Source organism: Hipposideros armiger, unplaced genomic scaffold (assembly GCF_001890085.2).
Source record: "Hipposideros armiger isolate ML-2016 unplaced genomic scaffold, ASM189008v1 scaffold_1345, whole genome shotgun sequence".
In the NCBI taxonomy this organism is placed as follows: domain Eukaryota; kingdom Metazoa; phylum Chordata; class Mammalia; order Chiroptera; family Hipposideridae; genus Hipposideros; species Hipposideros armiger.
Genome location: NW_017732695.1, coordinates 165,833 through 179,046, shown reverse-complemented (window position 1 = coordinate 179,046; position 13,214 = coordinate 165,833). Strand labels below are relative to the sequence as shown.

The 13,214-nt window shown below is 42.2% G+C and overlaps 1 protein-coding gene across 2 annotated transcripts in view; it reads right to left on the bottom strand.

Annotated features, from left to right (window-relative positions):
* Window positions 1-13,214, bottom strand: part of STYK1 (serine/threonine/tyrosine kinase 1) — a 34,143-nt gene that overhangs the window by 11,715 nt on the left and 9,214 nt on the right. Inside the window, exons 2-5 of one of the 2 annotated variants that reach the window (XM_019633586.1) lie at window positions 10,760-11,029; window positions 3,778-3,919; window positions 3,225-3,359; window positions 351-614 (exon numbers count right to left, since the gene is read on the bottom strand). In XM_019633586.1, the coding sequence (XP_019489131.1) occupies window positions 351-614; window positions 3,225-3,359; window positions 3,778-3,841 (463 nt within the window). In that variant the 5' untranslated portion in view covers window positions 3,842-3,919; window positions 10,760-11,029. The remainder of the gene's footprint in view (window positions 1-350; window positions 615-3,224; window positions 3,360-3,777; window positions 3,920-10,759; window positions 11,030-13,214) is intronic. The other variant, XM_019633587.1, reaches the window with a different exon arrangement.

The window sequence follows — 13,214 nt, the reverse complement described above, 5'->3', positions numbered from 1 at the left end:
GAGAGAGAAGGAGAGAGAAGGAGAGAAATACACTACACTATCAGGGAAATATATCATCTAGTGAAGAAAAATGAAGAAACAACCTCAAAATCCTCATCCAAATAATATCCAATTTGGAAAAATCAGTTTGAACTACCTCGATAGGCAAGACTGAGCTAAGAAAAGACCCAAGAATAACATTTCTGTCTCAAGTTGTCACTCTCTATTCCCTTCTCATTCTTAATCCCAGTTGGGATCACAACTATGTATTGATTCACATCTGAATGTCTGCAAAGCCCGTTAGAATCCAGTTAGTGATGCACAGTGGAAAAGTAAAATGGGAAAGGGAAGTCTAACACTTCCCCTGGTACCTTTTAAAGTCTTGAGGACAACACTCTTGGACTTAGCAGGGTCCCCAGTGCACATCTTGGTTCTATAGATGGCCCCACAACTCCCATTGTAGATCTGCTCCAAAACCTCAGAGAGTTGCTCTCGGGGCACCTGCAGCTTAGCCAGAGCCCGTGTGGACGTTTGTAGAAGGCTTTCCACCGTTGTCTCCTTAAGTGGCACAAACACACTTCCGTGTTCTCCAGCTTCCCGATTTAGGCCCCTAGATGGAGGCACAGCAGCAATGCCTACAACAAAGAGATATTACCAACCAGCTTTTCCCTCCCCTCCAGATTCCAGGAAAGCAGGACTTGGAACAAACTGGCAAGAAAGCTCCTTTAACAACATTGATACCTTCTAATGCTTCTCTATGAACTAGCATCAATACCAACCTTGGAGAACATTTATTCCATTACTTCTAAAACAACTCAAGATGGATCTCTGAAAAGTGGTAATGACATTTCCTCTCTGGCTTTCTCAGTATCACAATTTAGTGCGAGTATAGTACGGAGACAACTAAGAAAGTTCCTGAATAGGTACTCAAACCACAGATACCTAAAGGTGATGTGGGGACTATCATTTAAGTCAATCAAATGGCTCCCAAGGGTAGAGGGGAGGTATGGATAACTACTGAGCTCTAAGCTATGTTTATTTTTCTTCCCTCAAGTTGTCCCCATTGTGAAATCATTCCGTATTTCCTAGAGTTTCCGTCAAAAAAGTCTTTTAGTACTTTACCCCATCCTTAGCCAACTTTTCTCCACTGGAATAGATTCATTCTCCTTATTAAATCTCCATTCATTCATTAATTCAACAAATTTCATTTTCTACATGCCAAGCACTGTTCTAGGTATTGGAAATGAGCAAAGTCCAGATTCTCATGAAGATTACTTTCTAGTGGCAGGAGAGAGGAAGCAGACAATAATATACCAGGTGGTGAGTGTCATGGAGGAAAATAGGGGAATAAGAAGCATCAGTGATGCTATTTTATGTTTGAAGGTCAGTAAAGGGCTTTATGATGACATTTGAGAAACACCTGGAAGCAATTTGAAAGCAAACATATGGGGATCAGGAAGGTTATTATATAGACAAAGGGAACCAGAAGTGGGAAGGGATTGAGGCAGGAGCGTACTTGGCATATCTGAGGAACAGTAATGAAGTCAGTACGGCTGGAATTGAGTGGGATAATTGGAGAGTTATCGGAGAGGAAGCCAGAGAGGGCCCAGATCATGGAAGGCCATTGAAAGAATCTTGTCTTTTTTCATTCTAAGATGGGAAGCTACTGGGGAATTTCAAGCAGAAAATTCACAGGACTTACTTACACTTTACATGAATCATTCTGCTGCTCTAAGGCGAATAGACCACAAAGCAGCGGTTCTCAACCTGTGGGTCGCGACCCTTTTGGGGGTCAAACAACCTTTTCACAGGGGTCGCCTAACACCATTGGAAAAAAAAAGATACTTACATTACGATTCATAACAGTAGCAAAATTACAGTTATAGAGTAGCAACGAAAATAATTTTATGGTTGGGGGTCACCACAACATGAGGAACTGTATTAAGGGGGCGTGGCATTAGGAAGGTTGAGAACCGCTGCCATAAAGGGATAGGGGCAGAGCAAAGAAACCAGTTAGGAGCATATTACAATGATCTCTGAGCGGTGAGAGTGGCATGAGTTTCTTTTGAAGGTAGAGTTAACAGGATTTACTAATGGTTTGGATATGGAGTGTGAGAGAAAGAAGAGACAAGGGCATCTTTGATATTTTAGACTGAATACACAGAAAGCTGGGCTTACCATTTGCTAAGATGGGGGTACTACTGGCAGAGGATATTTGTGAGAGAATTTCAGGACCTTTGTTTTGAACATATCATATATGAGATGTGTGTTTGATCCCAACTGCAAAGTAGGTGGTTTAATACAAGAATCTGGAGTTCAAGGGGGACCACAGTCAAATTAGAGAAAGCATTTGAATCTGTAGACTTAAAATGAGATCATTTTGGAAATGACTGGAGATTCAAAAGGAAAAAAAAGTGTTGCAAGAAGAAAGAAGTACAAAATTGTTTCAAATGATTTTTATAGGTCAAGTAAGATAAGGCCTCGACATAGTTGTCATTGGTGATCTTGGAAAGAGTTCTTTTGGTGGAGCAGTGGAGATATAAGGTTTATTTTAATATGTTCAAAAGAGAATATGACAGAAGTAGTGCAAGTGAGTTTAGACAACTTCTTTTGAATTGTTTATAACAGTGAATTATAAGAGGTTTGGGATAAAATTTTGGAGGGATTAGGGGTCAGCCACTATAAAGTTTCATATTACTGTCAGATAGTTTTTCATTCCTTTTACTCTTAGTTTCATGTGTGAGCTGACTCCTTGCATTTTACGCTCAGTGCACTCCAGAACAGCATGTTGTCATCTCCTACCTAACACTTCAAAGACTATTATGAAAGCTACCCCTTTTCATCATATATTCCAAGGGCACAGAGTAGGGCTGGAATGTATTATAGAGTAAAATGTCATCCCTCAAAAGTGGTAACAAAGCCTTGGGCTTTACCCACTAGGTCATCCAGATCCTTAGACATTCACGTGGCCAAAGATTTGATAATGCAGTAAGAGAAAGGACAGAAACAGGTCCCATGTGGCCTCTCTTGCCTATTGGTGTTTCAGCCAACAAGCATATACTGAGTTTCTGCACATGACTTCCTAGAGAAGAGCTCATCCCCCTCTCCACTGCACAGGAAGGACCCGTGCTTCCTCTCCCACTGCGGGGACCTAGACCTCTATTAGGCCTATTGAGTCTTGGGCTTTAGTTTTATGCAACCTCCATCTTCCCTGAGCGTCTGTCCAGCCCCAGTTTGAGCTTTACCTTGGAGTCCGGGAGACTGTTGCTGAGATCTTTTTCCTCTGATAAAAAGCCACAGGATTACCCCAAGAATGATGAGGAAGACGCCAACCAGAAGGGTTGGGACAACGATGATTTCATACTGCTGCTGCCCGATAACTGGGTAGGAAATTAAACAGGAAGAGAAGAGATTGAAAAATGAGCCTAACCTGATGTCCACTCAACCTCCCCTATCCACCAGTCCTAAGCTCATCATCCTGAAACAATCACCTCTTCCTTCTTCTGCTCTGCTTCTATTCATTGAAATCCCTATTGGGAGCCACTCTCTAATCGGAAATGCCAATGTCCCCGTTTCTTAGCCCAACAAGTGTGCTCGGTGCCTCTTCTCTAATGTTTCCAATGGAGATGAAGAATGCGGCATCTGGATCTCAGATTGGCACTCCCCACCCTTCAAAGACAATGGCCTCTGGTGCCATTTCTACTAAAACTCAAATGATCCTCCTCCTGGAATCTATCCAGACCCTAGTCTTCGTTATCCTAAAATCAGAGGGTAGACATCAGCGCTATCTGTACTTACTACACAGTTTGTCACTGAGACTGCACTCCAGCAGCATCCGTTTCATGCCCTTCTCCTTTTCCATTGCCACACAGCTGTCCACTTCTAGGCTTGACCCACAGAGAATAATTCCCTGTGGAGAATTCCCACGTATTCAGTCGTTCTGAAAAAAAATAAAATGGAGCACAGAGAGAACTTTAAAACACACCTACAGGTTACTAGGTATTAAGTATCTGGGATTCTCTGAGTCATACACTTATCTCTGTCCATCTACCTGATATTCAGGCTGGAAGGACTTCATATTTTCCTGGCATTTTCTTCTTTTACACAGGAAGTACAGCCCGGATCTGGTCTTATCCTTTCATGCCATTGTTTCTCAAAGTATTTTTAAATGCTCCCTTCCTACCCAAGACTCCTGCTCCAGTGCTCAAGGACATGTTCACAGCACCTGGCTGAGCAATTGTGGTCCATGGCTTATGTGAGAAAGGTCTACCTCCCATATAGTTCTCCAGCAGGTCTGATTTTCTCTTGCTGTGTAACACTATTTAAACAAAACATTTAATTTCCCCTTTATGCAAAGCTAATGGAGACAGTGAGTAAATACTTGGCAGATTTCAAGAGAAATCTTTCCTGGTATTTGCTTCCTTTGGCTTTCTTTCCCCGAAACATTCTCATGCTGCAGCCTCACAACCAACAGACAGTATTTATCAATGAAAGGTATTTAATTCTGCAGCTCTCAGAGTTCCAAGAATCTTCTCCTGCCTGTCATATATAGACAGATGCAGACACTCATTCTTACCAGTATATAGATTAAAGAGGTGTCAGTACCAAACCATCTTCTTTCTTTCTCTCTCTCTCTCTTTTAAACAAAGAGGAAATAAAGATTTCAAAAGTAAAAATGTGAAATTATATACCATGAAATCTTTCTCTCAACCTATCCTCATCCATTTATCCAGTTCCCAGTTCTCCTCCAAATAGTCTATAGATACTAGTTTCTTATTTAATCTGGCCAGAGATTCTTAATGTGAATTTTTTTTTAAGATTTTTATTGGGGAATTGGGGGGATGGGAACAGTGCTGGGGATCTGGGGAAAGGGGAACAGACAAGTTGCTGTTGTTTTGTTCTTCAGTCTAGTTGTGGAGGACATTGCTTCACTGGCCCAAGTTGGCACCATCATTGTGCTCTTCCCGGGCGAGACAGATCAGTCACCGGCTTCTGGACAGCCACTCACTGCAGCTGCTGGCTGCTCATGCTGGCTGCTGGCTACACATGGTAGCCCATGGCAACCCACTGCCACAGGGGCTGCAGCCTACGCCGTCGTCAGCGACTCAAGGCATCTCAGCTCCAGGTTGAGCTGTTGTTCAGCATCTTAGCTGTGGAGGGCAGTGTCACTGGCCCTCATATGTGGGATCCGAACCGGGGCCCTCTGGTGTCCCAAGCCAGTTCTTAACCGTCGCGCCACTCGGCCGGCCCCTAATGTGAACTATTTTTTAATTCTATTTAATCAGTATATATTTGAAATGACACCTCCCAAAACCTGGTTTGCTCTTTCCGAAGAGAACTGGTGATTACTACCCTTTCATATATCCAGATATCTACAAACTTTGTTTCGCCCTTTGTTAATAAGAGTCTTCCCCTGGCTCTGTGATCGGCAAAGCCTACTTGAATTCTGATTGATGTGAAACAGAATACGGTGATTTTCCACTGTCTATGTAAATCCTAAATATGTTATCTACTTTTGCAGTGATTTGATAACAAGGTAAAGTTTTAGAAATCAGAATTGTAGCTTATATGATATGTACCTATGTTACATGTGCCATAATGTCTTCCATTACATTACATGTTGTGTTTCCTTATTGATATCAATAACCACAATGCTAGCTATTGAGGCAGAGTCTCTTAGTTCCTGAAGCACATATGTAAAGAAGTTGCCCAGCTCCAGCCTCGCCCCCTTTTCGCTTTTCTTGAGCTCCATGAGCTTGTATGAGGGGTGAGAGTTAAACAATTTCCTTACAACTCAGAAGAGAGACAGGCATGTGGTTGGTTGACAGAGTAAACACAGGAGTCGCCAGGAGAAAAATCGCGGGGAGGAGAGGGAAATTCTTATCCATGGGTTTGTATACAGCAAGGGCTCTATGAAGTCAATGAATAATAAGACAGCAAAGTCCCTCTCATTTAGTTTGTAAGCCAAAAAGACAAGGGGAGAGGTAGTTGAGAAAGTTTCTACAATTCCGCAAGACCACATGGAAGGGAATTCACTAAAAGCAGGGCAAGTTTCTTGAGAGGGCGGAGTGAAGGAGAAGGTCTCAAAAATAAACAGCTCAGCCAGGAGGATTCAAAAGCTATTTGCAAACTTCTGGCTGCCAGCTTAATCTTATTTTCCTTTCCTCTTACTTCCTCTTCAGCGCATTATCAAATGTAAGTATTTTCCCTCAGGGAGCAGCCAGTTTCATGAGTGCGGCTCTCTGGGGAGGCGTAGGTTCTCTGAGCATAATCTCTTACCATCGTACAAGTGGAGGAAAGGGCAGTGAGCAGCCAGCTCAAACTTGTGAACTCTGCCCACAAACCAAACTGCACGCCCTGTCGTTTAAAGCCCTGTGTGCGCTGTGGATCCCCACACAGCGCTGCTCACGGTAGGTCACTCTCAACTACAGGCACATGGCCAAACATCACGACACCCAGTGACTCATACCCACGTTTATATCACTGTGCCTGGATACCACATTATTACACAGCACCCACCTGTGGATACAGTATGACCTTTCATTGCATTTCCTGAAAAACGTTCTCAACATCAGTTTTATTGGTGCATAAATAGTTTCAAGATGCTGGATGAAATGAAATTGGATGCTGGAGCAAGGACATAAAGGTACCGTGTGGTGAGGCCCACTCAATAAATTGCTTCCTAGCTGTTGGTACAGTAAGCTCTTTCCAATGATTATGGGTTGGCTAGAGGCATGTAGAGTATACTGAATGAATCTAGAAATTTTCAGGTATACGCACCAGGCATAGGCACATACCTATGGAAGCCCACGCAGGAAACCTGACCTCACGGAACCCCCAAAGCAATTCTATCAGAAGATGCATAGAATTCACTTGTAACAACAATATTCCTCTCTACATTGCTGTTCTCCCTGCAGTTAATATTCAATTACCACATGTCTTTGCCTGCCCACTCTGCGTCGAACTGCGAGAAGGCATGCTTTGATGCCAAACCCTTCTAGGATGGCTCTTCCTATGGCTTAGAGTCTAACCCATCTGACTATTAGAAGAATGTTCCTGATCAACAATTCTGTACAAGATGACCAATACGCTGTCCCCTTCAATTACATCTAGACAGTTTTTTCACAGTGTTGGGAGAAAAAAAAGTATGTTGGCTACTGCTTCTCCTCAGCTGAACTGTAAAATCCACAAGTACATAAAACATTATCCCACATACCTTGTCCTTTCATGCCATTGTTTCTCAAAGTATTTTCAAAGGCTCCCCTCCTGCCCAAGACTCCTGCTCCAGTGCTCAAGGACATGTTTACAGCACCTGGCTGAGCAATTGTGGTCCATGGTTTTGGTGGGGAAGGTCTACTTCACCTACAGTCCTTAAGCAGGTCTGATTTTTTTCTTGCTGTGTATCACTTATTATTTAAACAAAATATTTAATTTCATTTTTATACAGTGCTAATGAGACAATGAATAAATTGTTGGCAGATTTCAAGTTCTCACTTTGGTGCCATATATTGCTGAATTCAGGGCTTCAGAATCAAGAATATGGAGAAGTTGTAAAGTTCGTTATTCTGGTAACTACATTTGATAGTTGGTAAATATGTACATAGCTTGCCTACAGTTTACACATATCTATAGAGCCAACTCTCTTCAGGCAGGGTTCTAATTAAAACAATATTATTGCCTAACTTGTGATGTTGATTCCTTATTTTTTCTCTTCTTAGTTGCTTCTGACTTCTGTTAGCATATTAAAAGGTTAGCTCCCCTCTAGAAATAAGAATCTAGAGGGGGGAACAGCACAAAAGGAGGAGATACACACAGGAAGAGAATGAGAGTGAAATGGGAAGTGAAGTCCACCCCAAATCTTTCCAAGAATATAGTCTGGAGACCATAGAAGTTAATGATTATAACTAGAATTGAACTAAATATTAATAGTAACTCTGCAAACTCTTACACATTCCCACAATGCAAGCATAATGCCATGCTGCATCTCTGCGTCTGTTTTACTGTAACACAACTCTCACTAGTGACCTTTCTGTTCAGTTAGCACAAAATAGTCTCCCTGACCAATTTACCCATGAATGTCCACTTCTTACCAAAATACATCTACAAATAAACTTTAAAAGTTAGCTCTATTCTGTTGTACACTGTTTGCCTGTGTACTGTGAGAAATTCCTTGATTAACTTCTATAAAACATCTGTTCCCATAAGGTGTGATTAAATCTATTATTCCAGCCTCACCCTCAACCTTACTGCCTGCATATCAACACAAGTGGATCTGCCAGCCATAGTCTTTTTATATGGACAAGTGACCCAGCTTCCTAGATGGACTCCACACTGGGTTAAGAAAATTATTAATAGCTATGGGCTATAGGGCAAAGGACGCAAAGACTTACAGTGAGGAGGATAAAATATATGGAGGTAGCAGCCCCCAGAATGAGGGTATGCCTCCTCACTCAGTCACTCAGCCTTCTCCTCCCCGTTTCATCCTTACCTTCGAGCTATTTAACAAAGCAGACTCACTTAAAGGAATGAACATGTGAAGTCAGAAGCAAGATAGAGAGCCGCTCAGATCTAGAGGACTCCAGAATTACTTATCTCCAACATTCCAAAAAATGATCTGTCCTTCCTGTCTTCAGATCCAATAAATATATGCTGAATGTGTCAGGTATTGTGCTAGGAGGACACTGAGATTCAGACAGAAATTCTGAATTGGCCCGGGTTAAAAAAAAAAAAAAAAGCAAGTAAATGGCAGAGCAAGGTTCCATAGTCCAGTCTTTTCATTTCAAACCCAGTGTTCTTTAAACTACTTTATTGCATGTATGTACTTGTCACTCAAATGGACAAGACCCATAGTGTCAAGAAGGATTTATGTCAGAAACCAAGAGTCATGAAAACCATAATGCTGAAACGAAATCTCACCAACAAATATATCATAAATTGGAAAAAACAGGTAAGTAGAATCTGCCTGTAAGTGTGTTCAAAATGTATTCTGAAAATCAGGGTAGAATCAGAAATTTTCTCCAGAACTCACCAGATCGTGGAATCTTGGATCATTTTCTGTGTTTGCTCATTTTCCTGGATCTGATCTCAATCCTATTTCTATTGTCTGCTTTTGGAATGAAAGAGCCTAGTTTCCAGGACTAGTGATCTTTCACTGCGAGCCTGAGGATCAGGAAGAGACCAGAACTCCCAGAGGACAGAGCACTGGCCTGGGAATTAGGATCACCGTGCTGGATCACGCATCACCCCAGCTTCCACCTTTCTACTGAAGCAAACTTGTGAGAAGACGAAAGTGAATGGAAAGGCACACGGAAGAGGTAATCTTTAAATCCAGAGAATGAGACTCGTGTAGATAACTTGCTTTATCCTTGGTGCTATCTCCTAGTGTGAATGAGGCAAAAAGGGAGGAGATTACCCAGACGGAATTCCTTGTCCTCCAGTTCTTAGATACGGAGGGGTTGTGGTGGTTCTGATCTCCGTTCACCCTCCCCCACCTTCCTAGAGACCCAGGGCCTGAAAGGCTCTTTGAAAACAGTTGGAAAAGAGGCTCTGCCATGGTGGCTGGAGTCCTGACCCTGTTTCAACACAGATCTTTTGACAATAAGACTGAGCATTATCGGTTTTTCTTGCTTTCTATTTTTCCCTGTCTGCAGGAATTCCTGAAACACAGGTGCTATACAGTGGAGATGAGGAAGACTAATGCGTATCTTGGCTCCTCCGGAAAAGTTTGCTCTGTAAAGGAGCAAAGTGATTGTAAGACAGACAGGCCCCCTAATGTGTAGATAAGAAAACACAGTGTTCGCTAGTTCTACAAGCAGATCACATTTTTAATACGATCATATAGATAAACACATTCTATTTCCTTTGAGATGTTAGACAAATTCATGACATTTTATTTTTATTATAATTATCATTCTATTTCTCATATTCCTGATTCCATAATTCTTCATCTACTACATTCAAACCTCAAACACCCAGAAATAATGTGTCTTTTTTAGTTGATTTTATTTGTTGGTTTAGTTTTATCATCAAGAGAGCCTCTAGTGAAACATTAACATATACATTAAAATATACATTTCAGCCCAAATGTATATTTTTGTGTATATCTTCATGTTTCTAAAGCAGATGTTCTTCAGCTTTCAGGAGATTCTCAAATGAATTGTGATTCCCCCAAAAAAAGTCAACAGCTGCTTTCCTTTTTTCGGGGACAGGGGGCTCAGTTTTCTTTATTTTTAAATTTTTTTTAATTTTTCAATTACAATTGACATACAACATTAAATTAGTCTCAGGTGTACAACATAGTGATTCAACATTTATGTAACTTACAAAGTGATCCCACAATAACTCTAGTACACATCTGACACTATACATAGTTATTGCAATATTATTGATTGTATTCCCTACACTGTACTGTACATCCCCATGACTGTTTTCATAACTGGCAATTTGTACATCTTAATCCCTTCACCTTTTTTACCCATCCCCCCAATCCTCCTTCCATCTGACAACCCCCAAAATGTTCTCGTATCTATGAGTTTGTTTCTGTTCTGTTTATTCACTTATTTTGTGTTTTACATTCCACATATAAGTGAAATCATATTTGTCTTTCTCTGTCTGACTCAGAAATAATATATCTTAAATTAGATATTCTCTATTCTCTATATTTTCTCTTCCTGGGATTACTAATGAACAACAAATTCCCCAGCCCAGAGTAGGGGCTATCTAGAGGAGGGAAAAGCCAAGAACTCACAACACGGATCCATCTGTGCCTCCCTTCTCCTACCTGATAACAGTCCAGAAGACGCCACGTGAACTGCTCTCCCAGCTTCTTTCAAACACCTTGTTCCTACTGTTGTTAGTCACATTTTATTTCCAAGGATCAGTCTTGCTCTTTGCAACTCATCCAGCTCGGCTTTCCTTCTAAGGGGGTCTCCTGGTACGTTAACAGTCTTTTGGCATTTCCTCCCCATATGTGTGGAGATCGATGCTGTTTTCGGCCACTCCTCCAGCCTATTCTAGCACCCTGCCCTCTGGCAGAGAGGAGGTTCCCCAGCTGAGGAGGACAGAAGGAAGACAGTCTGCAAAAGGTTTCAGGAACACACACACACACACACACACACACACACACACACACACACACACACAAGCACGCGTGCGTGGGTACACGCAGTCTCTCGTTCTCTGATAAATGAGCACCCGACCCAGGCAGGCAGAGAAGCAAATGGGCGGAGCTTTCACAATCAGGAAACCAACGCAGCTGCTATTTACCTCCGTGCTGTCATACAGGGTGTGTTACTGTAAAGATTCTAAACATAAAATGTGATCCCAGATAAACACAAACAAATGCCTGGCAAGATGAACAAGACACCTCTGGACACAGTACACAGCCATGAGCAAAGAGCAGCTTCCTCCCAGCAGTGGGTGAGGGGCTTCAGAGACAGGCAGCCTGCCCGCTGGAGGAAGTGGCTTCAGCACCCACCTGGCGCTGCAACAGTGAGGCTTTGAAGTTCTATTCACTAGTTATGGTTTGGTAGGTAATTCATCAGGTACCTGAAGCCCATCACCTGACCCGGCCATTCCTTCTCTTCCTAGTTTAGGGACCAGGACACCTGTTTGTCTCCTGAGGACAGTGAAGAAGGCTGAGAACAGCAGGAAGTGAGTCACACCAAAAAAGACGCAGGCCACTTGGCGAGTCCCCTCGACCAGTTACTCCGCCTCGCCTTTCTCAAATCCTCAAGGCTCCCTTGGACCTCCATCTTCCTACCCACAGCATGGCAGCCCCAGAATCTCACAAGTGTCCGTTCCTGTCCCTACCCTGCCTAGCATTTCCTTGGGGTAGCGGGAAGAGAAGGAGCTGGGGAGTTGGGCTTCTGTTTGAATCTCAGTTCTACCATTCACCATGACTGTGTGTAAGTGATTCTAACTTCCTGAGCCTCTGTTTTTCCACCTGTAGAGACAATAATATCTACCTTCCAAGACTGTTGAACGTCATATGGGATAATTGATGTAAAATACCTAGTACAGCGCCAGGCCCATTCCAGACAATCACTGTGTATCAGTCTCTCCCTCCCTCCCTCCTTCACCTGTCTCCCAGGTTGGGAGGTAGTCACATAGCTGTACCAGTCAGATATGGCTGAATTAAGCCTGAATTATTTTATAATGAGAAAATGGAAAGCAGGAAAGGCAGGAAGGCAGAAAAATTTGAAAGCAGAGACATCAAAAGAAGAGAATTGGCTGAGGGCGAGAGAAAATACAGGAGGAGAAAAAAAAAATCTTCCCAAAGACCTAGTGATCAAAATTACAGATGAGGGAGAATCACTAAATCAAGATTTATGGCTTCAGAAAGGACTCACTTGGCCAAAAGTCAAGGTGAAGCCCGGCAGTTTAACAAGTTCTTCCTTGTTGCTTGCTAGAGGCATTATCCTTCCTAGCGGGAACTGCCAGGAACAAAGTTAATGTATCATCTCCATCTGGTACAGCAGGAAGAGCACAAGCACCAGTCAGAGCTGCAGGATAGACTTATCTCAGCCTCGTGAAGCCTTGGTCTCCTAATCTATATAGCTGAGATGATCATGCCTCAAAGGATTCCAATGAAATTTAATGAGAGTGTAAAGTGTCCTTCAATGATAGTAGTTACAAGTTCCTCTTCTGGCAAGAATTCATTTGTGTACCATAAGTACTTTTCCGACCAAAGGTTCCAGTTTAGTTTTCTGATTGTTACATTGTACTTGAGGTTCTATAGCTTTGATTACGGCTGCCCCACCACAGTGGTCTCCAGAAAGTGTGGCTTTCCTTCAAAGCATTGGCATAAATGTGATAAAATCCCTTTCCTCTTAACATAGGTGTAATGCAATGAAAGTACCAAAGGACACGTTTTCTAAATATTAAAAGAGAATAGTTGGAAAACAAATTCAATGAGCAAAAAGTGCAGAACCAGTGTGTGTGCGTGCAGATGTGTATTTGGACTCCAGTCTGCTCCTCCTTACCTGGCATTTATGCTCAGCATGGCTTCCTTTATACTGGTTTGTGCTTCCTACTATGGCCATTTTATGGCATATGGCTAGAGACAAACATTTCTGTAGCGCTCACCATATGTTAGGCACTGTGTTAAGTACTTCACATATAGATAAAGAAACTGGGTCACAGGGGGATTAAATAACTTGCTCCAGATCACAGTTTTTTCCTTTCTTAAAATATGTATATTTCTTTTGGCACCCTCTGTGTGTGTGTGTGTGTGT